The sequence below is a fragment of the Bos mutus genome, chromosome 14, assembly GCF_027580195.1.
Source record: "Bos mutus isolate GX-2022 chromosome 14, NWIPB_WYAK_1.1, whole genome shotgun sequence".
Lineage (NCBI taxonomy): Eukaryota > Metazoa > Chordata > Mammalia > Artiodactyla > Bovidae > Bos > Bos mutus.
Window position 1 is genome coordinate 69,495,116 of NC_091630.1, and position 20,006 is coordinate 69,515,121.

Genomic DNA, 20,006 nt, shown 5'->3' on the forward strand with positions numbered 1-20,006 from the left:
ACTGGGGACCATGTCTTTGGTTTGCTGCCCCTTCGTTTTTCTGGGCATTTCCACAATCTGTCCCCTTCTTCCACATCTCAGAGGTCCAGGCCTACAAAGGGCGGTGGGACCAGAGGCAGACATGTAGAGCTGGAGGTCGGGTTAATTTGGGAAGTGGGGGAATCATTTCTGGAGGGTCTCAGTGGGGTGCTGGGAGCCTATCCCCGGGCACCCTCCATTCGCGTCCCAGGACTTTCATTTGCAGGGGTCCGCAGGTGCTCCAGCCCCGCCCAGCCCCGCCCAGCCCCGCCCGCGTCCCTAAACCCGCATACACAGCTCGCTACACTGCGCAGCTTCCACCCTTTACTGACCACGCTGGGGCATGCGCGGGTGAGTCGGGCCGGCCAATCCGCGGTGCCCACGTCATCAGCCCGCGCCCCGCCCCTCAGCAGTGGATCTCGTAGGCGGAGGGGGGCTGCAGTGGGAGCCCCTGCGCGACTCCAGGCGCTTCGGCCGCTTCCGCCGGGCCCTCGGCGAAGAGCGGCTTGGAACGGTCGATGACGAACATCTCGTGGCCCCGCTCGTCGCGGAGCTCCTCGAGCTGCGCGAAGGTGCAGGGCCCGTCGGAGTAGTCGTTGACGAAGAGCGCTCCCTCCCCGGAAGGCCCCGGCGCCTTTTTACGCCTGCGCCGCCTGCGGCAGATCATGGTCGCCAGTAACAGAGCCGTGAGCGCCAGGAGCGCAATGGCAGCCGCGATGGCCGTCTGTGTGGCCAGGCCCAGGGCACGGAAGGCCATGCTGCCCGTCTCGGGCAGGGGCTCGTGGCTGACTGGGCCGCCGGCCGGGGGCGGCGCGGGTGCCAGCTGCTGCTGCCGGGACACGTTGACCAAGAGCTGGAAGGGTACTCGGGCGGCGCCTCCGGCGTTGGAGGCCTCACACTCGTACTTTCCGGCGTGGGCCAGGGTGATGTTGGTGAGGAAGAGCATGCCGCTGCCGGTGTCGGAGGCCCCGAGACCTCCTGTGCCCCGCCACCCAACTTCCGGCTGCGCCTGGGCGCGAGGTGCACCCTCGCGAGGCTGTGCCACCTTTCTCCAGGTCACCAGGGGCTGCGGGTAACCTGAAGCCTGGCAGGCCACCCGCAGGTCCTCACCCAGGTTGGCTGTCACCTCCAGCGGCTCCACGTGCACAGACGGTGGGATGCAGATGAGGCTACTTCCAGATACTTCCAGGAGACTCTGAAGTGCCAGGCGCGGGGGCTCTGCACACAGGATCTTCTTGTCCCTGGAGCTGAGCAGTCGCTGGCCTCCCTCCTTGATCCAGGCTCCCAGCCAGTGCAGGGCACAGTCACAGCGCCATGGGTTCTCTGTAGGTGGAGCAGCAGCAGGCATGTAGCTCAGGGGTGGCTCTGGAACACAGCCTGTGCGGTTGGGGTTGTTGGCAAGAGCAGGAGCCCTCTTACCTAACACCGTGTGGGACCCTTGCCACTTCTCTCTGACAGGGGGCTCCTTAGAGTGGGCAGCACCCATCCACCCCCCCCCACACACACACCCCAAACTCGGTTCTGTGATGCATGTCCAATTCATTTCACCAGTCTGAGAAAGCTCCTGTTCCTGGCGTTTCCGTGCCACAAGTTTTGCTATTTGAGGGGAACCTCTGTGTCCACATAGACATCCCACCAGCACTAAGACTTTGCACATCCTGCCAGCTTTGTCTACAGGCGCTGTCTGGAGGGAATGTCCCCACTCTTGGTCATGTTTCCAGTTTTTTCCTGCAGGCCCTCTCCTGGCTCAGTAATGTGGAAGCTGCTCAGCTGTCTGGTTTGTTCAGGGCTTTGTACATGTTCTGTCTCCCTTAGGCAACTATGACTCTACCCTTGTTCCTAGCAGCTTTCTATCATGGCTGTGGGTAGGTAGTGCTGCCCGCCCCCCAGGGCTGCCACTGGAGCCCCTTCCACAGCTGGCTGGCTCTCTAGTGCCACCACTGTGGCCAAGGAAGCTGCCTTTGCATGAGAGCCCCTTGCCTCCAGAAAGAATTACCTGTGAGGCGCAGGACCTGCAGGCTGGCCAGTGGCTGCAGGGCCTCCCGGCTGATGGTGCCCAGCTGGTTCCTGCTGAGGTCCAGCAGTGCCAGTGAGGAGAGCCCAGCCAGGGCCTGGTCCTCCAGCAGCTCAATGCTGTTTTCCTGCAGGTGCAGCTCCTGCAGTCGCTGAAGTAGAGACAGATTATCAGAGAAAAGGGCCCTGGGGACAGGTCCCCTTTAGCCTGGGCTGCCTTTTCTCCCCTTCACTACTCCAGCCCAGTAGGGCAGGTGGCAGTGCAGGAGGACCTTCTTGCACACTCCTCCCACCTCACCTGCAAGTGTAGGAAGGTGAAATCCAGCAGCTGTACCAGCTGGTTGCCAGCTAGGTAGAGCACGCGCAGTTGGGCCAGGCCTGCGAAAGCACCGACGCGCAAGCCGCGCAGCCGGTTGCCAGTGAGCGCCAGTTCCAGCAGGCGCGACTGCGTGCGGAAGGCGCCCGACTCCAGGGCGTGTAGGCTGTTGTTGTGCAGGTAGAGATGGCGCAGGGAGGCGAGGGGCGCCAGGATGCCCGGCTCCAGGCGCGCGATGCTATTGTCCTGCAGGAACAGCGTCTGTATCGGAGGGAGAGACGGCGCTTACCCCTCTGAAGGGGTCTTTATTTTCCCTAGAGCGCCCCATTCACCCACGGGGAGGCTCACACACCCGTCCCTCCGTTTCGCTGGCACCCCTTACCGCCGCCCGGCAGCCCCACGCGGTGCCCACCTGCGTCCCGGGTGGGATTCCAGGCGGGACTACGCGCAGTCGCAGAGCACCGCACTCCACCGTGGCGCTGTAGCAGCGGCAGGCGGCGGGGCAGGCGGCAGCGCGAGGCGGGAGACCCGGCAGAGACAGCAGCGACAATAGCAGCAGTGCAGGCGCCCCTGGGGCCATCTCTCGCGGGACCGGCCGCGGGGCACAAGCCTGCAGCCTTTCCAGCAGCCTCCCTACAGTCTGGCCCCGGTGGGATGCAACTCCTGAAACACAGGTTGGCAGGCCTGTCCCTAACATTTGAGAGCCAGCGAAAAGCATGAATGGAGGCACACACCGTGTCTGAATTTTGAAGCTTGAAATCGGTTTAAGAAACTGGTAAAATTTCATTGCCTTCCTTTATAAAAAGCTTTTTTTAAAAAAAAGTCAAAGATCTGGAGCATCAGGTTTCAATTTAGAATTTCTCTTGTCTTCAGAGTCTCGCCACACAGGCCACAGGAAGGAAGCCTATGCCACCCCAACACTTTTCTCTCCCCATCCCCCATCTGCCTGGTACTGAAGGGTTTCCTGCTCATGCATGTGGACACATGGACTGAAGTGTCTACAACCCAACATCCAGCCACTCCTTGGATCTTAGTTGCAAGAGACTGGTATGGGCTTGGGAACACGTGGGTAAAGTTCAGGGTCAGTCACCAAAGCATGGACTAGAAGGGAAAGAATAGGCTCTGAACAGACACATCCCCTGGTCTGCATGAACTCACTCTTGAGCACTGGCATGAAACCTCAAGATATGGAGCCCAGATCAGGGGTCCTTTGCATAACCTCAGGACAGGGCACAAGTCTCCCTGTTGCTAGTGTTTGTCCTTGTCCTCACCTAATTTTGATCCAGAATTTACTCTCGTCATTTTTATCCCTAGAACTCATGCTGTGTCCTCAATGCTCGGATTTTCCTGTTGTGACTTGAGGACATGGGCACAACTGGCCTCGGGTTGGGGGGGGGAGGGCCACCAGCCACAGGAAAATGGAGGCATACTTTTGTCCAGCCTCTAGCCCTGCCCTACTTGGGGTGGGAGTGGGTAGAACAGCTTAGCTATAATTAGAGCTTTTTCTCAGGGAACTTGCTAGAGAATTGGAGGATGAGACAAATAGGAAAGCCAGTTCAGCTGTGGGGCCATGCTGACTCCTAGAAAGATGCATCCATCTTTGGGTTAGGTGGGTCCTTGGGATGACTGGGCTGTGAAAGAAGGAACCTTGGGTCACCAACTGAGTTTCTAGTGTAGTTTGCCAAGTAGGTTCTGTGCTCAGTGACCTCCTGGACTTTGAAGGAGTGTGTAGTGTTTTGTTTTGGGGTTTATACACATGCAGCTGTGATCCTAGAAAGAGAAGACCTGAGTCTAGTTCAAGGCACGAGTCCAGTTCAAAGCACAATGAGTCCAGTTGGATGGTGGGGCTGAGGTGTGCCATCAGCTAGCCTCCACTTCAAATGGTCTCTGCTCTGAACTCCTGCCTGTTCACCAGGTCTCCTACTAGGAAGAGTGTGTCATGTGGAAAGTTTTTTGTTTTTTTAGACTAAGGTTACCCAACTTCTCTGATGTTTCCTCTTCGGCACTTACAAATTCATGCTTTAATATCCAGATCCTTAGCTGTGCTGACAGATCCAGAGGGCAGACTTGGTGTCTGCCTTGCTTCTCACTGCAGCTCAGCACTTAGCACACGACAGAGGCTGAATGAAGAAGAGTGAGTGGTAACGTCTCTGAAAGCCAGATTTAGTACAAATCTTGCACTAACTGAGCACACTGGAAGGCTTCACGCTGCTGCTGCTGCTAAGTCACTTCAGTCGTGTCCAACTCTGTGAGACCCCATAGACGGCAGCCCACCAGGCTCCCCTGTCTCTGGGATTCTCCAGGCAAGAATACTGGAGTGGGTTGCCATTTCCTTCTCCAATGTGGAAAGTTACCAAGTGGCCTTGGTGTTTATTTAAATCTTGCTCTAAATTTAAGTCACATAGTTATTTAAAATTACTGAACAGAAGCAAGCACAGTGAAAGTTTTAATGTAATTGTTTTGGTCTAGGCAGAGGCAATTACCAGATGTCTCAGAATGTGTGTGAACCCCAAGAAGTTGGGGGGCATTCTCAGCCCCTGGGACCCACTTCCCTCAGCAAAAGGGCTGGCCTAGAGTGCCCACCCAGCTTTCAGCGGCAAGGCCTCTCAGAGAAGATTCTTGGCCTCTTCTTAAGGACTTAAGAGGATTGCTGCTCACGTGGACACCCCCTAGATGCTGATACGTGTGGAAGAGCTGGCCTGGGCATGGTTGAGGACTCAAGCAGGAAGAGCAGGGGAGGCTAGCTCAGAAATACTTTAACCCAGCGGAAACCCTCCTAATCTGGTGGGGTGTAACATACTGGATTTGGCAACAGCTGTCAGTCTCCAGGGGGCCCATCTGTGCGAGGAGGGGTGAGTGAAGGGATAATGGAGGAAGCCCCGCTTCGCTCTTCTGCGCAGTGCGAGGCCCGAACCTTGATCTCCCGAGGCGCCCCCTGCATCCCCTCCGGCGCGGTCTGTCCAGGGCAGTTCAGGGCAGGGCGTGGTCCCCGTCAGGTCGCACGCCCTTCTCAGTAGTCGACAGAGACAGAACCAGGATGGGCCCTGATCCCGCCCCACGCCCGCTGACCTTGGGCCGGGTGCCCCCTCACCTGACGCTCCCGCGGCGCGGCTCCCCCGCCGAACCCCGGCCCACAGAGCAGCACCCAGCGGGGGAGGGACGGGCGCCGCTCGGGCTCGCGCACTGGAGCCCCCGCGCCTCCCGCCCGGCCGCCCCGATCCGTCGTCGCGAGGGCCAGGCAGACCAGAGGACGAAAACGCCCCAGGCCGGGGGTGTGTGGAGGGAGTAGGGCCCCGGAGACCCCGCCCCTGCCGGCGTCGGGACTCGGTCCGCGGCGCCACCTCGGACAGCGCCGGCGGGGCGGGGCCGCGGAGCACCTTCGCCGCGCACGCGCACTCGGCTGGCGCGCTCTCTGGGTGGCGCGTGCGCAGCCCGCCGGCCCGGGGCGCTGCGGGTGCCAGCGGTTGCTGGCCCGCGGTTCAGGGCGGCGGGGCAGCAAGCAGGAGTGGGGCCAGGTCCATGGTGAGTGCGAAACGGCGGCCCTGCCAGCGCACGTGCGAGGGCAGCTCGGGCGCGCCTGGCGCGTACTCGAAGCAAGCGCTGAGCTCGAAGGCCAGGGCCGATCGCACCAGGCCCACGCCGCCCGCGCGCTCCGGCGCTGGGTGGTAGAGACGCCCATTCGTGGCCAGAGGCAGCAGGCGCGCCGGCTCGAAGGGCACAGCCAGGGCCTCGCCGCCGCCGCAGTAGGAGAGGCGCTGGGGCGCGGGGCCCGCGGCCAGAAGGTGCGTGAAGACCACGGGCCGGTCTTCGCAGCGTAGGAAGTTGCGTTCCCTGCCGCAGAGCGAGAGGAAAGGGAAGTAGGCCTCGTAGCGCCCGCTGCGGTTGGGTCTCAGGCGGGAGAAGAACATGACCAGGAACTGCGGGTCTGTGGGGAGGAGGGGGAAAGGGCGTGACTGCTCAGCACGCCAGACCCCGAGTCCCCCGGGCCCTACTGCTCCAGGCAGGCGGCTCTCCCTGGGCCACATCAAGGGCTTGCGCCGGCTGTCGGACAGCCGCCCAGGCCTCACTTCAGTTAGGGGGCTTTTAAGCACAGTACGGCCAGCCTCCTAACGCGGGCAGGACGGCTGGCAGGTTGGGCAGCGCGAACGCTTAAGAGCCTTTCCCGAAGGAAGAGGGAAGGTGGGGGTGGAAGGAGCATCGGTACCTTTGAAGCAGGTGGTGAAGTTCTTCATTCTGGAGTCGTCCAGGAAAAGCTGCAGAGAAGCAGACCGTGGCCCTTGAGTAACAGCTCGAGAGAGCTGTCCCAGGGCGAGAAGAGCCTGGTGGGCCTGAGCCCGGGCTGATGTCCGCTTTCTTTGCTCGTCTGTGTACACCATGTGCAGGGAGGCGCGTGGAAGATAAACTTGGGAGCCCTGCCGACCTCCCCACATCTATCCCGCGCCCCCCGCCTTACTTCCTGAAGCACAGATTCTCTCAGCTGGCATGCCCTTTCCGCGCCTCTTCCCTCCTCCCTTTTAGTTTCTAATGAGATGTGCCACTTCTTCCGCATAGGCTGTCTGAGTTGCTTCCTTGTGTGTATGGTGGATGCCACCGCCAGGGCTTCCAAATCAGGCGCGGCGGCGGGGGACGCAGGACCGGGGGATGCAAAGCCCGCAGGGCGCAGCCAGGCGCGGGACGTTGTCCTCTGGGGGCCTAACCCTTTGGGGCCATAGCCGCGCGTCCTAGTGTTTCCAGCGCGACCCGGGAGGCCGGGTTGCCTTACTGTAAAGACCCCGCCCCCGCCCACCTGGCCCTGATGATCCACATAGTAAAAGTACTCGCGCGTCCGAGGCTCTGGGCTCTGGCCCTGCGTGTAGGAGACGCCCCCGCCCCCAGCGTAGGTCCGGGCTCCCGGGGACCGCGCCAAGATTAGAGCCCAGGGCCGCAGCGCCCCGCTCATCGCCCACATCCTCCTCCTGCGCCGGAAACGGCCGGAGGTCATGCGGGGCAGGTGCTGTGGGAACACCGGTCCCCCGGCGGTCTTGGCCTCGTGCTTTGGGTTCCGTCTGCGGCCAAGGAGCTCGTCCCCCACCTACCCCCATCCTCTTCCTCTCTCCTCCCAATCCCAGGCGTTCCCGACACTCTAGGCGTCAGGGGCACGCCGACCAGCGTTCCGGCTGGGGAAAGGGTGGCGAGCGGGACCGCCCGACGTTGGGGTTCTAGTGTGAGACGCAGGTGCGGTCGGTTTCGGGAATAGGGACATCGGCTGGGCCTGAACTTCGCTGGGCATGCAGGCCCTGTCCCTCCGCCCGCGGAGACTGGCTGTCCTCACGTGAGCGAGGTACGTGCAATGTACCCCCGCCCTCAGGAAGCCGGCCCGGCTGGGCAGCCTGCATGTGAGGGTGGCTGCTGAAGGCAGGTGGTGAATAAACACCGCCCAGAAAGCCTAAGCCAGCTTGGGCCGTACGATAGGTCAGAATCCCTCCCGCCGTCCCCACCCCACCCTCAGGCAATCAAGCCGAGCTTACGGGCTCAAGTGGAGTCAGGTGCCTCGCCCCATCCCCTGGAGGTACCTTCCTCTCCTCCCCGAACCCCTCCCTGCTCCCCCTCCCCTATTCTCCCTTGACCTTACGTCCACCCGGGTGCCCACACCGGCAACTGGCTGCTGATAGCTGCCTCGCTGCCACTGGAAAGAATGGGAGGCGACAGACTCGGAAGTGTCCATACGTACTTTATTCGCACAAAGTGTTTTCATCTCTCGAGTCCATGCGTCAGAGCGAGTCTTTGGCCGGGCTGCCGGTACCCAAGCCTCGAGACCACCGGACCCAGGACCTTCTCCCAGGGGGACACCGGGCCTCGGCAGGGCTGGGATTTTTTAATAATAAATAAAAACTCAACTCTAAAAAATATATATATATATAAACTGGGGATAAATTAAGTTTTACAACGATTGGAACCCAAAATTCCAAAATGGAAAATGTACAGAGTCTAGGTACCTCTGCCTCCCTATCCTCACCCTGCCCGCGCGCGCTCTGGACTAGAGGAAGGACAGCCTCTGGTGCCCCTCTGGTCCCCCGCTCTGGGCTCCTGCCCTCTCATCTGCTGCAGGTTTTGGACGGGGATAGGGCAGGATTCGCTTTTTGGTCAAAGCCAAGAAGGTGGAGAAGAAAATGAAGGAATGATAGCAACTTGTCTGCAGAGGATGGGGGAGGACGACTCAGAAATAAATAGCATTTGGGTTAAGATTATGTCATTAGCAAATTTAGTTCTTATATCTTTCGCTCTATTTATATCTCTATACACAGGCGGGTTGGGATGCGGGATAGATTCTGAATTTATAGTTACACGAAGAAAAAATATTCTCGCCCCTCCCCCACCCTGCCCCAAGAATGCCTGCCCAACCCTGCCCCCCACCCCGGAGGACTTTGGCTTGGAGGCTCCTTCCCGCCCAGAGAGCCTACTGGGCCCTGGACCGGCCAGACTCTGCTCTGGTGGTGGACAGCCCAGAGCCCTGGAGACCCCAAATTCCTGTGCAGTCACCACGCTGGAAGCAACGGGTGGCGGGCGGGGGGGGGGCGGTGCCGCGGGTGTAGGGTAGGGGGCGGGAGAAATTGGGGAGGGTGAAAGTCGAAGACGAGGAGACCCCCAGGGCAGAGGGAGGGCAGAGGAAGGGAGGGGTAGCCGGGCTGGACCAGCCTGAGCACAGCACCCAGCCAGACGGCTTGCCCCAGGGAGGGCGGCTTGTGCTCTCCGGCCGGCCGGGAGGGGCAGTGTCACTTGGCTCCAGGAAACAGAAGGCACTTTCTCGAGACCGACCTGCGGCTGGCGATGGGCGGGGTCGCGCCTAAAGAACCAGCCAGAGGCCGGGGGCGGGGCGGAGGCGCCCTTCCCTCCTCTGCCCCGGCTGCGCCTTCAGGCCGAGGGCCAGGGTGGGGGAGATGGGGGTTCCAGGGCTGGGGCGGGCATGGGCGGAGCCGGCATGCTACCTCCGCGTCTGGGGCATCCCCTCCCCCCTCCCCGCGTGCCCCCCTGCCCAGGCGCACCCGGGCAGGCTCTGTCCCCACCCTCGGTCCCTCGGTGCCCACGCGCTATAGCACGCCCTCCATGAAGCTAGTGTCCAGGTGCTGGATGAGCACGCGCAGGAAGGACATCTCCTTGCGAGTGTTCTCAAAGATGACCCGCGGGTCATCTGAGCGGCAGCGCAGGCAGTTGGGCGCCATCACCATGGCCAGGTTGCTGACGTCCATCTTGGTGATGGCCACATTGGCAGGCTGCACGAACACCTGCGGGGGAGCGGCGAGTGGGCCCGAGCCGGGCGCGGAGGGGGCGGGGCGCAGCGCGGAGGGGGCGGGGTGCCAACCGCCTACCTGGAGGAAGCGGATGAGGTAGCACAGCACCAGGCGGTTGATGCGGGGCAGCGCGTGCACCACGGCCACGGCGGCCTCCGGGCTCTCGTAGTGCGCGATGCACTGCTCATAGAACTCGTGCGGGATCAGGGGCTCCTCCAGCTCCCGGTACCACAGCTTTAGCAGCGACGCTGGGAACGCAGCGCGGGGTGTTCAGCCATGTGGGGCCGTTGGGGACCGGCAGCAGCAAGGGGTGAACCGGGCCGTGGGGGGCGGTGATTGTGTGCTGGCGCCGAGGGGGCAGGACCAGACTGGAGGTGTCCACACAGTGGTGTGGGCTACCTGGCTGGAAGCCAGTGGGCTCCTAGTCCTGACCGTCAGGACTGACCCCAAGCGTGGGGACACTGTCCTGAAGGACATGCAAGTGTTGTAGAGAGGATTTATCAGGAGGGCTGTACAGCCACTCTGAGCCATGGAGACTGACCAATGACAGTGGATCTCTGCACTGGAAATGGATCAGAGGGCTGCCCCTTCTGCATGGGAAGCAGTGAAGGCTGAACCATTCCAGCTGCTCCTGCTGACGGGGCTGGGGGCTCACCTGGGACGTGGGGGTCCTCCAAGCCTGTAGGCACCTTCCACTGGTCCACCTGTAGCTTCAGGGCATTCACTTCATCGATGTCCCCAGGTACTCTGCCGAGCACATGGCAGGTCTCAGGGAGGAGGAGCTGGGCTTCCTCCAGGTCAGGGCTTCATGACCCCTCTCTGCCCGAATGACCTCCTTCCTATCGGAGGGGAGGTGTGGCTGGGGTCCCCTGCCCCAGGCCCTCATCCTGCAGTTGACTAGCCCCATGCAGATCCCTTCCTCAGAATGATCCCTGAGGCCCAAACCCACAAGCTTGTTTCCCCAACTGTCCTGGGCAGGTGAGTCATGACGGCAGGTGACTGGCCATGTGCCACCCCCATGGGGCAGGGCTATCATCTCCATGCACAGGTGAGGATCCTTTGCTGAGAGTTGCTGCATCTTTCCTGGCCCTGCCCATGGCTGTTGTCCAAGTGCCCTCTGGGGCCCTGGTGGCCATTTCTGAAGGATTACTGTCCCAGACCAGCTCCCCTGCCTGGGTTCAGGCATGATGTAGTTCAGGGGGAACAGTCCTATGCCCAGCCTCTCCATTTGCTCCAAGGTGCCTCTCTCCGGCATGCTGGCCTCTTGGAAGTGCTCCTCTGAGGCAGGGACCCAGTGCCCAGTGGCCCTGACTGCTCAAGACTGGTGGAGACACCCAAGGCCCCCACACCCTGGGCCCAGGTTGCAGGGCACCTGAAGATGCCTTCCGTCTGGTCGCCGTTGAGTGCGAGCACCTCCTCCGACAGTCGGGTCTGCACCCAGGGCAGCTGCCGATCAGGGTAGCGCTCCTTCTGCATACTCATGACCTCCTGCAGCGCGCTGCCAAACATGGACGGGCTGAAGACCGCATTCTTGGCATGTCGGATCTCCTCTACGTTGGGCTTCTTCAGCCCCTGCAAAGGCAGCCCAGCACTCTGTGCCAGTGTGGCCAAGCACCCAGCCCTCTGTCCCCTGACACCCCTGCAAGGCCTACCCCTGGTTCACCCGCCTCTCCTGTGAGCCCCAGGCCTCTGCCTAGCCAGAGCACCCCAACTCCCTGGCCCCAAGTCAACACGGCGGCTTCCTGTTGGGCCACCTACAGCACCGGAAGCTCCAAGTGACACCCTCTGCCCTGTGAGAGGTTGAAGGGTGAGCCAGTCACTTCACCTGCCCCCTTCCCAAGTCTGCAGTCCCACCTCCCGCTGGACTCTGTCTGGGCCTCACCAGCACAGGGTGCCCGCCCACCTCTCCCTGGCAATGCAGGGAGTTCATACCTTCTTGGCCCCGGTTAGGGCTGCCTTCTGCAGCTTGTGGTAACAGTACTTGGCATATGTGCTTATTGCCACCCCTGGAAAAGAATGGTACCAGTTGGCTTGGTGTGGACATGTAGGAGCAGGGGCTGCAGGCCAACCAGTGACTGAGAGGAAGCAGCAAGAGGGGCAAGGAGAAGTGGCTCTTGTAAGAACGTGGGCACCCAGGGCCTTACTCTCCTGGGCTGTGCTTTGAAGTAAACCTATGTGGAAGGGAAGGAGGCACTGCCCTCCCCTCCAGAGGAGCCAGACTGCAGAAGGAAGCCCTCTGCCAACCCACCCAACCCTCCCCCTAGCGAGTAAGGGCAGGCTGGGGGTGCGGTGTTTCCCTGGAGAAGTGGCAGGCCGGATAGGGCAGGGCCTGGGGAACCCCTGAGAAGGGGGATTTCTGTGTGCAGCAGGCCTGTGGGCACTCGGCACCCACTGCCCAGGGTCACACAGGACGGAGCTCTGGGTTGGCTGGACTGCAGGCCTTCTTGTAGCTCTGATTCCAGCAGGAGGCCGTGGGCAGCTCAGGGAGAGGCCTTAGCCTGCAGGGTCCCATGCCCATGTGGCTGAAGGCTGCCTGGGTGGGAGTCAGGGAGAGGGAGGTGCAGGGCCTGGCTCATGTGAGAGGGGGATAGTGGGAGTGGATGCCCCAAGTCCTGAACCTGGTTTCGCTGGGAGGGCAACGCTGGGCAAGAACCACTCAGGGCTCTGCCTGAGGGCTGAAGGTGATGGGAGGATGGGTCTTTTTTCTCAAGGACAGAGGCTTTCTAACTGGTGGTCATGGAGGGCGGCAGAGCCAGCAATCCGAGAGCAAGGCCTCGAGCACCTTGGCTGGGGTCTTTCCAGATTTGAAGGGAGAGGGGCTAGGAGGAGACCTAGTCCAAGGAGGGTCTGAAACGTGGGCACATCCTTCCTGGCCCAGGCAAGCAAGGGAAGGAGCAACAGGACAGAGGAGCCACCTGGGCCGGGCTGTCCGGGCCACAGACAGAGGGGCTGGACCATGTGCCCCCAGGCTCAGGTCAGGCCCCTTCCCTGTAAGACTCTGCCTCTGCTGAGTGCCACCTGCCTAGGGGCCTCTGGACCCAAGCCTCAAATCCAAACACAGAGTCTTTTTCAAAGGAAGCAGTTTCTTGAGATGTCTGAGGACATGGGGCTCCTTGAACCTCAGTGTGAAGAACACAAACATGTCTCATCCACAAAAACCTTTTCATTTCTAGTTATCACGGAACAGCTGTCGTAACTGGTGACGGAGTTCTATTTTAGAGGAACCAGAATGAAAATGAATGTTTCTTCTAGATGTTTAAACCCTGAAGAATCTGGTTCAGGTCCCTGGGGACCCACAGACCCCTGGCAGAGACCCTAGCTGCTGCCTCCCATTAGCCCACTTGGAACACAGCGCTTGGAATCTTCCACCCCTGGCCCATGTGGCCCACATGGGCAAGCTCTGGGCTCAGGGAGAAGGGATGGCGCTCAAGCAGAAGGAACCTGGGCTGCACCCTGAGCACTGGGAGCACCTGGCAGCAGCGCTCCCGCTCCCCATCCTGGGTGCAAGCCCCCTCTCCCTTGGGTGACTGCTTCTGTCCCTGGGCTTGGGGCCCACGGGCAGACCTGCCCCGCCCTCCTGCCACAGGTCTCATGGGGCTTCCTGCACCTCTCACCTAGGGTTGGTGGTGCAGCCCTTCCTGGCCTGATTCCGTATCTGCAGGACGGGGACGGGTGCCCATTAAGGGCCGACCTCGGAATCTGGCAGAGTGAGGACTCAACTGAGAACCACCACTGCTGGAGTCCCAGGGCACATCCTCCTGGGCCAAGACTACGGGGTGTTTGCTCAGTGCCCAGCGTCCAGCCCAGGGAACCCTCTGGAAGTGTGGGGGGACCCTGCTCTGAGCCCCATGTCCAGCGCTCAGCCCAGGGAACCCTCTGGTGGTGTGGGGGACTCTGCTCTGAACCCCGCGTCCAGAGGCTGACAAAGCAGTTCTCCCAGAGCCTTGCTGCTGTGCCAGGGCCCAGGCCATGAACCTCAAAGGCCACCAAGTGTGGCCAGAACCTGCTGCCTCTTGGCACATGCTCTGCAGGGTCCCAAGGGTCTGGCTCCCTTCTCTGACCCACTCAGGGCTCCGATCACCCCCAACCCTGCTCATGGCTGCACTGCTCTTGTGGATTGGCTTGGGCAGGAGCTCAGGACCCCACCTGCTCCTACCCACGACAACAGTGGCTCAAGGGTGCCCTGGAATCCCAGATGGCAGCTGCCTCCTTTCTCCTGGCACAGGCAGCAGCCAGCCAGGCACTTCCCAGAGGAAGAAGAGTGGGGCAAGTGCGGGTAACTGGGTGTAGGCAGGCTGGGAGCTAGTCCCAGGATATTGGTGCCAAGAGGGGCAGTTCACGGCACAGCAATGCACCACTGGCTCTCCTGGTGGGGGAGGGTACACAGCCTTGAGCTAACAAGGCTTCCCTGGAGCTTGGGCAGGGGTGGGGTTCCTGAGCCAGGGCCCAGAAGGGCAGGGATGGGAATGCTGGGGGAGGGAGGCTGGGGAACCCCTGAGTGTGCTGGGGGCCCTGCCAGGGAACCGAGGCCCGGCTTGGCCCCCAGGGCACTCCCACACCAGGGGCTGCCTCCAGCAGGCCCCTCCGCACTGTGCGCCCAGCATGCACACCGGAGAGTGTCCCGAGCACCGCGGAAGCCGAGACAGGGCGGCGCGGCCTCTCCCAGGAAGCCCTGTCGACAAGCAGGCTTCAGCCCCCTCTGGAGGAGGCCTGGCAGTTAGTGCCCCCCGCACCCCAGCCCGGAAGTGGTTAGAGAGAGGGGGCCAGGCGGCCGAGCCGGAGAGCAGAGCTGTGCAGCGCAGCGCCCGGGGCTGCGGGAGAGGCCCTACCATCCGGCTCCTCAACATAAGGCTTGGGTTTCTTTCTCAACTTGGACTTCTTCTTAGTGTTCCTTTCCAGGAGCGCTTTCATGTGCTGGGTCACTGGGGAGCAAACAGAGGGTGAGGCCACAGAACACAGAGGAACACGAGCCCACACGGCCCCATGCGGGGCTGACCCCGGGTGGCTGGTGGGTGACGGCCCAGCCTGCGGGGCTCCTTGAGGGGTGAAGGCGAGTGTCCTGCTCACTCCCGGGACAGGGGTGGGTGTGAGGGCCTGTCCGGGCCACGTGGCTGGGGAAGTGCCAGCAAGATGCCCGCAGGCAGAGGGGAGGGACTGTGGTCAGCTCCTGACCCTCTGGCTGACAGGACGGAAGGGGTGGGGAGAACCCTGAGGAGGCCCCAGGCCAGCCGTGGGGTTCCTACATGGCTGAGGGGACGCTGAGCAAGGGGGGGCGCCGGGCTCCCCTCTCTGGCCAGTCGGGGCGCCTCCCACTCGGCACCGCTGACACAGCCCCTCCTCCCCCGTCCCATGCTCCAGAAGGAAGTTGGGGTGCACGGTCCACACTGAGGTGGGAGCTACCTCCCATCACGGTGGACCCTCTTACCTACATATATTATTTGTAATTCTTCTGGATGGGGAAGCTGTTATTTACCTAATTACACTTTGGGTTATAACCCAATATGCTTTATTCTGCTGTTCAGTGCTCCAGCTTTGGCCCCGGGAGCTGTGTTCTCTAACACAGCCCTGTGTCAACCCTCATCCCTTCCAGCACTTCCTCCCCTCGACAGACATCAGTGTGAGCAAACTCCGGGAGATGGTGAAGGGCAGGGAAGCCTGGCGTGCGTGCTGCAGTCCACAGGGTCACAAAGAGTCGCACACGACTTAGCAACCGAACAACAATATGTACATTCCCAACCCCACCCTTAGAATCAGTTGCTTCTCCAAAGAGCACTGGTTCTGTCTCATAGAAAATGCCAGAGACCAAGAGCTGTTGGTCAGCTGTGCTCACTTCTACGGGGTGGCACTGCCCTCGCTGACAGGGCTTGGGCAAATAAACAGGTAGCTAGGTGGGAGAGGCTGCCTTCTCTTCCCAGTTCAGAGTTTTTGTCAGGAATGGAATGCTGGATTTTGTCAAATGCTTTTTTCTCCACTTACTGATATGCTCATATGATTTTTTTTATTCTGCTAATATGACAAATCACAATGACTCATATTTAGAATGTTAAACCAACTTTCCCTTTCTTAGATAAACCCCACGTACTCAAGGTGCATTATCGTTTTAATATATTATTGAATTCAATTAGTCAAAAATACTGTTAAGTTTTTGTACTATGTTCATGAGGGATACTATCTGTGCTTTTTTTTTTTTCAAATTTTTGGTAATGTTCTTTTCTAATTTTGATACAGAGAGAACTGGGAGATAGTCCTTCCACTTCTGTTTTCTGAGTTGGTAAAGAATTGCTACACAAGCAAGCATTTGATAATTCTCTAGTGAGGCCATCTGGGCCTGGCATTTTCTTTGTGGGAGAGTTTTAAAGTCCTAATTTAATTTCTTTAGTAGATATATGATTTTTCTGAAATAGATAAGAAATAGAGGCCTTACAAATAGCTGTGAAAAGAAGAGAAGCGAAAAGCAATGGAGAGAAGGAAAGATATAAACATCTGAATGCAGAGTTCCAAAGAATAGCAAGAAGAGATAAGAAAGCCTTCTTCAGCGATCAATGCAAAGAAATAGAGGAAAACAACAGAATGGGAAAGACTAGGGATCTCTTCAAGAAAATCAGAGATACCAAAGGAACATTTCATGCAAAAATGAGCTCGATAAAGGACAGAAATGGTATGGACCTAACAGAAGCAGAAGATATTAAGAAGAGATGGCAAGAATACACAGAAGAACTGTACAAAAAAGATCTTCACGACCCAGATAATCACGATGGTGTGATCACACGACCCAGATAATCACGATGGTGTGATCACTGACCTAGAGCCAGACATCCTGGAATGTAAAGTCAAGTGGGCCTTAGAAGGCATCACTACGAACAAAGCTAGTGGAGGTGATGGTATTCCAGTTGAGCTATTTGAAACCCTGAAAGATGATGCTGTGAAAGTGCTGCACTCAATATGCCAGCAAATTTGGAAAACTCAGCAGTGGCCACAGGACTGGAAAAGGCCAGTTTTCATTCCAATCCCAAAGAAAGGCAATGCCAGAGAATGCTCAAACTACCGCACAATTGCACTCATCTCACACGCTAGTAAAGTAATGCTCAAAATTCTCCAAGCAAGGCTTCAGCAATATGTGAACCATGAACTTCCTGATGTTCAAGCTGGTTTTAGAAAAGGCATTGGAACCAGAGATCAAATTGCCAACATCCGCTGGATCACAGAAAAAGCAAGAGAGTTCCAGAAAAACATCTATTTCTGCTTTATTGACTATGCCAAAGCCTTTGACTGTGTGGATCACAATCAACTGTGGAAAATTCTGAAAGACATGGGAATACCAGACCACCTGATCTGCCTCCTGAGAAACCTGTATGCAGGTCAGGAAGCAAAAGAACTGGACATGGAACAACAGACTGGTTCTAAATAGGAAAAGGAGTACGTCAAGGCTGTATATTGTCACCCTGCTTATTTAACTTATATGCAGAGTACATCATGAGAAACGCTGGACTGGAAGAAACACAAGCTGGAATCAAGATTGCTGGGAGAAATATCAATAACCTCAGATATGCAGATGACACCACCCTTATGGCAGAAAGTGAAGAGGAACTCAAAAGCCTCTTGATGAAAGTGAAAGTGGAGAGTGAAAAAGTTGGCTTAAAGCTCAACGTTCAGAAAACGAAGATCATGGCATCCGGTCCCATCACTTCATGGGAAATAGATGGGGAAACAGTGGAAACAGTGTCAGACTATTTTTCTGGCTCCCAAATCACTGCAGATGGTGACTGCAGCCATGAAATTAAAAGACGCTTACTCCTTGGAAGGAAAGTTATGACCAACCCAGATAGCATATTCAAAACCAGAGACATTACTTTGCCAACAAAGGTCCGTCTAGTCAAGGCTATGGTTTTTCCTGTGGTCATGTATGGATGTGAGAGTTGGACTGTGAAGAAGGCTGAGCGCCGAAGAATTGATGCTTTTGAACTGTGGTGTTGGAGAAGACTCTTGAGAGTCCCTTGGACTGCAAGGAGATCCAACCAGTCCATTCTGAAGGAGATCAGCCCTGGGATTTCTTTGGAAGGAATGATGCTAAAGCTGAAACTCCAGTACTTTGGCCACCTCATGCGAAGAGTTGATTCATTGGAAAAGACCCTGGTGCTGGGAGGGATTGGGGGCAGGAGGAGAAGGGGATGACAGAGGATAAGATGGCTGGATGGCATCACTGACTCGATGGACGTGAATCTCAGTGAGCTCCAAGAGTTGGTGATGGACAGGGAGGCCTGGCGTGCTGCGATTCATGGAGTCGCAAAGTCGGACACGACTGAACGACTGATCTGATCTGATCTATTTCTTACTGAATGATCTTTGGTAGTCTGTGTTCTTAGAGGAATTTGTCTATTTCCTCTAAATTGTCAAAAATACTGACATAAAAGTTGTTCACAGTATTTTTTTTATTATCCTTTCAACATCTGTTGAATCTGTAGTGATATCATCTCTCGTTCTTGAAACTGGTAATTTATGTCTTTTTGTCCTGGTTAGTCTGTATGGAGGTTTGTTAATTTTGTTGACCTTCTCAAATAATCAGGTTTTTGTTTCACTGATTTTCCAGATGGTTTTTTCTGTTTTCTCTTTCACTGATTTCTACTCTAATCATCATTTCCTTTCTTCTCCTTACTTTTGGCATATTTCCTCTCTCTCTCCTTTCTAACATTTCTCAATGTAGGAGCTACGTGATCTATTTCCTAGTACAGACATTAGGTGCTGGAAGTTTCCCTCTAAGAACTGCTTTAGCTCCATCACACTAATTTTAACATGTTTTGTTTCTATTTTCTTTCAGTTCAAAATACTTTCTATATTCTCTTTTCATTTTTATTTGACCCATGAATTGTTCAGTATCATGTTTAGTTTCCAAATACTCAAGGATTTTCCAGGTATCTGTGTGTTGCTGATTGTCAGTTTAATTCCATTGTGGTTAGAGGACACACTTTCTTTGACTCATATTCTTTAACTTTTACTGAGACTTGCTTCATGGCTCAGGATATGGATTATTTTTAAAAAGTGGCTGACATTTGAGTCCAGATGCTCTAGGCTTCTCTGGTGGTTCAGACAGTACAGAATCTCCCTGCAATGCAGGAGACCTGGGTTCGATCCATGGGTTGGGAAGATCCCCTGGAGAAGGCAATGGCCACCCATTCTAGTATTCTTGCCTGGAGAATCCCATGGACAGAGGAGCCTGGTGGGCTACTGTCCATGGGGTCCCAAAGAGTCGGACACGACAGCAAATAACACACCCGCTCTGCGACCCAGATCCTTGAAGTGTGGCTGCTTTGTTTCTCACGCAGACCTCCAGCTACGCCCTCTGTTCTCAGCGCCACGGTCACTCCCACTTTCACACCACTGTGGAGGATGCTCGCCCCTGCTACTGAACTTCTCAGGCTTTGCCAACTGCTTCAACTTTTCAGCTTCCCCACCACCTGCTTGGGATCCATGTTTCTTGGTCTGCCAAATGAGTTTTTCACCACTTGTCCATTTGCTTTTCAGCTTCCAAAACATGATTGTTTTTCCTCTTCCCTCGTCTTTGTCCTGGTGGGTTTTAGTATTTTTATTATAATAAAATGTACATACCATAAAACTTGCCATTCTAACAATTTCAATTGTACAGTTCAGGTTATTAATCCTTTGTGTCACTGTGTCACCACCACCACCCACCTGCAGTGCTTCTTCCCCAGTGGAAACTACGACTCAAACAACTCTCCCTTTCTCCTTCCTTATAACCTACGGCACCGCTGTTCTGTCTCTCCGAATTTGACTGCTCCAGGGACACGTGGTGCTAGTGGTAAAGAATCCACCTGAAATGCAGGAAAGGCAGATTCAGTCTCTGGGTCGGGAACAGCCCCTGGAGTAGGAAATGGCAAGCCACTCCAGTATTCTTGCCTGGAAAATTCCATGGACAGAGGAGCCTGGTGAGCTACAGTCCATGGGGTCGCTAAGAGTCATACACGACTGAGCAACTAAACACACACAGGGAAGGACCTCATGGGTAGATTCATATATTTGTCTTTTGGGGTCTGGCTTAATTCACTCACCCTAATGTTTTCAAGGTTCATCTATATCGTAACCTGTGCCAGAATCTCCTTCCCTATTTAAGCTGAGGAAGGCTTTCTTACCTCTCTTTGCTATTCTTTGGAACTCTGCATTGAAATGGGTATATCTTTCCTTTTCTCCTTTCTTTTCGCTTCTCTTTTCACAGCTTTTTGTAAGGTCTCCTCAGACAGCCATTTTGCTTTTTTGCATTTACTTTTCTTGGGGACGGTCTTGCTCTCTGTCTCCTGTACAATGTCACGAACCTCTGTCCACAGTTCATCATAGACAAGAAAGCCTTCCTCAGTGATCAGTGCAAAGAAATAGAGGAA

General features: G+C 57.0%; 3 protein-coding genes across 7 annotated transcripts in view; all 3 read right to left on the minus strand.

The window, feature by feature from the left end:
• Positions 1–329: 329 nt before the first annotated feature.
• LRRC24 (leucine rich repeat containing 24) lies at positions 330–5,581 on the minus strand. 2 transcript variants are annotated; one of them, XM_070382628.1, is made up of 5 exons: positions 5,439–5,571; positions 2,760–3,010; positions 2,330–2,608; positions 2,015–2,183; positions 330–1,341 (listed from the first exon to the last, which is right to left on the minus strand). In XM_070382628.1, exons 2-5 carry the CDS (start codon positions 2,925–2,927, stop codon positions 425–427), a joined length of 1,533 nt encoding a protein of 510 aa, XP_070238729.1. In that variant the 5' UTR covers positions 2,928–3,010; positions 5,439–5,571; the 3' UTR covers positions 330–424. The 2 variants fall into 2 exon arrangements, with proteins under 2 accessions (XP_070238729.1, XP_070238727.1); XM_070382626.1 differs by having other exon boundaries at positions 2,760–5,581.
• Positions 5,582–5,688: 107 nt separating this feature from the next.
• Positions 5,689–7,744, minus strand: C14H8orf82 (chromosome 14 C8orf82 homolog). Of its 2 annotated transcripts, none has more exons than XM_070382665.1 (3): positions 7,165–7,744; positions 6,552–6,600; positions 5,689–6,272 (listed from the first exon to the last, which is right to left on the minus strand). In XM_070382665.1, the coding sequence occupies exons 1-3, from the start codon at positions 7,426–7,428 to the stop codon at positions 5,827–5,829; spliced, it is 759 nt and encodes a 252-aa protein (XP_070238766.1). In that variant the 5' UTR covers positions 7,429–7,744; the 3' UTR covers positions 5,689–5,826. The 2 variants fall into 2 exon arrangements, with proteins under 2 accessions (XP_070238766.1, XP_014337814.2); XM_014482328.2 differs by having other exon boundaries at positions 7,134–7,398.
• Positions 7,745–8,715: 971 nt separating this feature from the next.
• Positions 8,716–20,006, minus strand: part of ARHGAP39 (Rho GTPase activating protein 39) — a 57,704-nt gene continuing 46,413 nt past the window's right edge. For 2 of the 3 annotated variants that reach the window (XM_070382594.1, XM_070382596.1), the window contains 6 exons: positions 14,445–14,537; positions 11,548–11,621; positions 10,988–11,187; positions 10,271–10,362; positions 9,694–9,863; positions 8,716–9,609 (listed from right to left, as the gene is read on the minus strand). In XM_070382594.1, coding sequence (XP_070238695.1) covers positions 9,415–9,609; positions 9,694–9,863; positions 10,271–10,362; positions 10,988–11,187; positions 11,548–11,621; positions 14,445–14,537 — 824 coding nt within the window. In that variant the 3' untranslated portion in view covers positions 8,716–9,414. Of the gene's footprint in view, positions 9,610–9,693; positions 9,864–10,270; positions 10,363–10,987; positions 11,188–11,547; positions 11,622–14,444; positions 14,538–20,006 lie in introns of those variants that run through there. The other variant, XR_011466807.1, reaches the window with a different exon arrangement.

Bases quoted from the DNA above. Each gene is read 5' to 3' on its own strand.
- LRRC24 (XM_070382626.1), bottom strand. From the start codon at position 3,134: ATGAAATTTTACCAGTTTCTTAAACCGATTTCAAGCTTCAAAATTCAG. The intron at 2,184-2,329 runs GTGAGGTGGGAG...TCTCTACTTCAG, and splicing joins TCACCTTCCTACACTTGCAG to CGACTGCAGGAGCTGCACCT. The intron at 1,342-2,014 runs GTAATTCTTTCT...CTCCACCTACAG, and splicing joins GCAGGTCCTGCGCCTCACAG to AGAACCCATGGCGCTGTGAC.
- C14H8orf82 (XM_070382665.1), bottom strand. From the start codon at position 7,428: ATGGGGGTAGGTGGGGGACGAGCTCCTTGGCCGCAGACGGAACCCAAA. The intron at 6,601-7,164 runs GTACTTTTACTA...GCTTCTCTGCAG, and splicing joins CCAGAGCCTCGGACGCGCGA to CTTTTCCTGGACGACTCCAG. The intron at 6,273-6,551 runs GTACCGATGCTC...TCCTCCCCACAG, and splicing joins CTTCACCACCTGCTTCAAAG to ACCCGCAGTTCCTGGTCATG.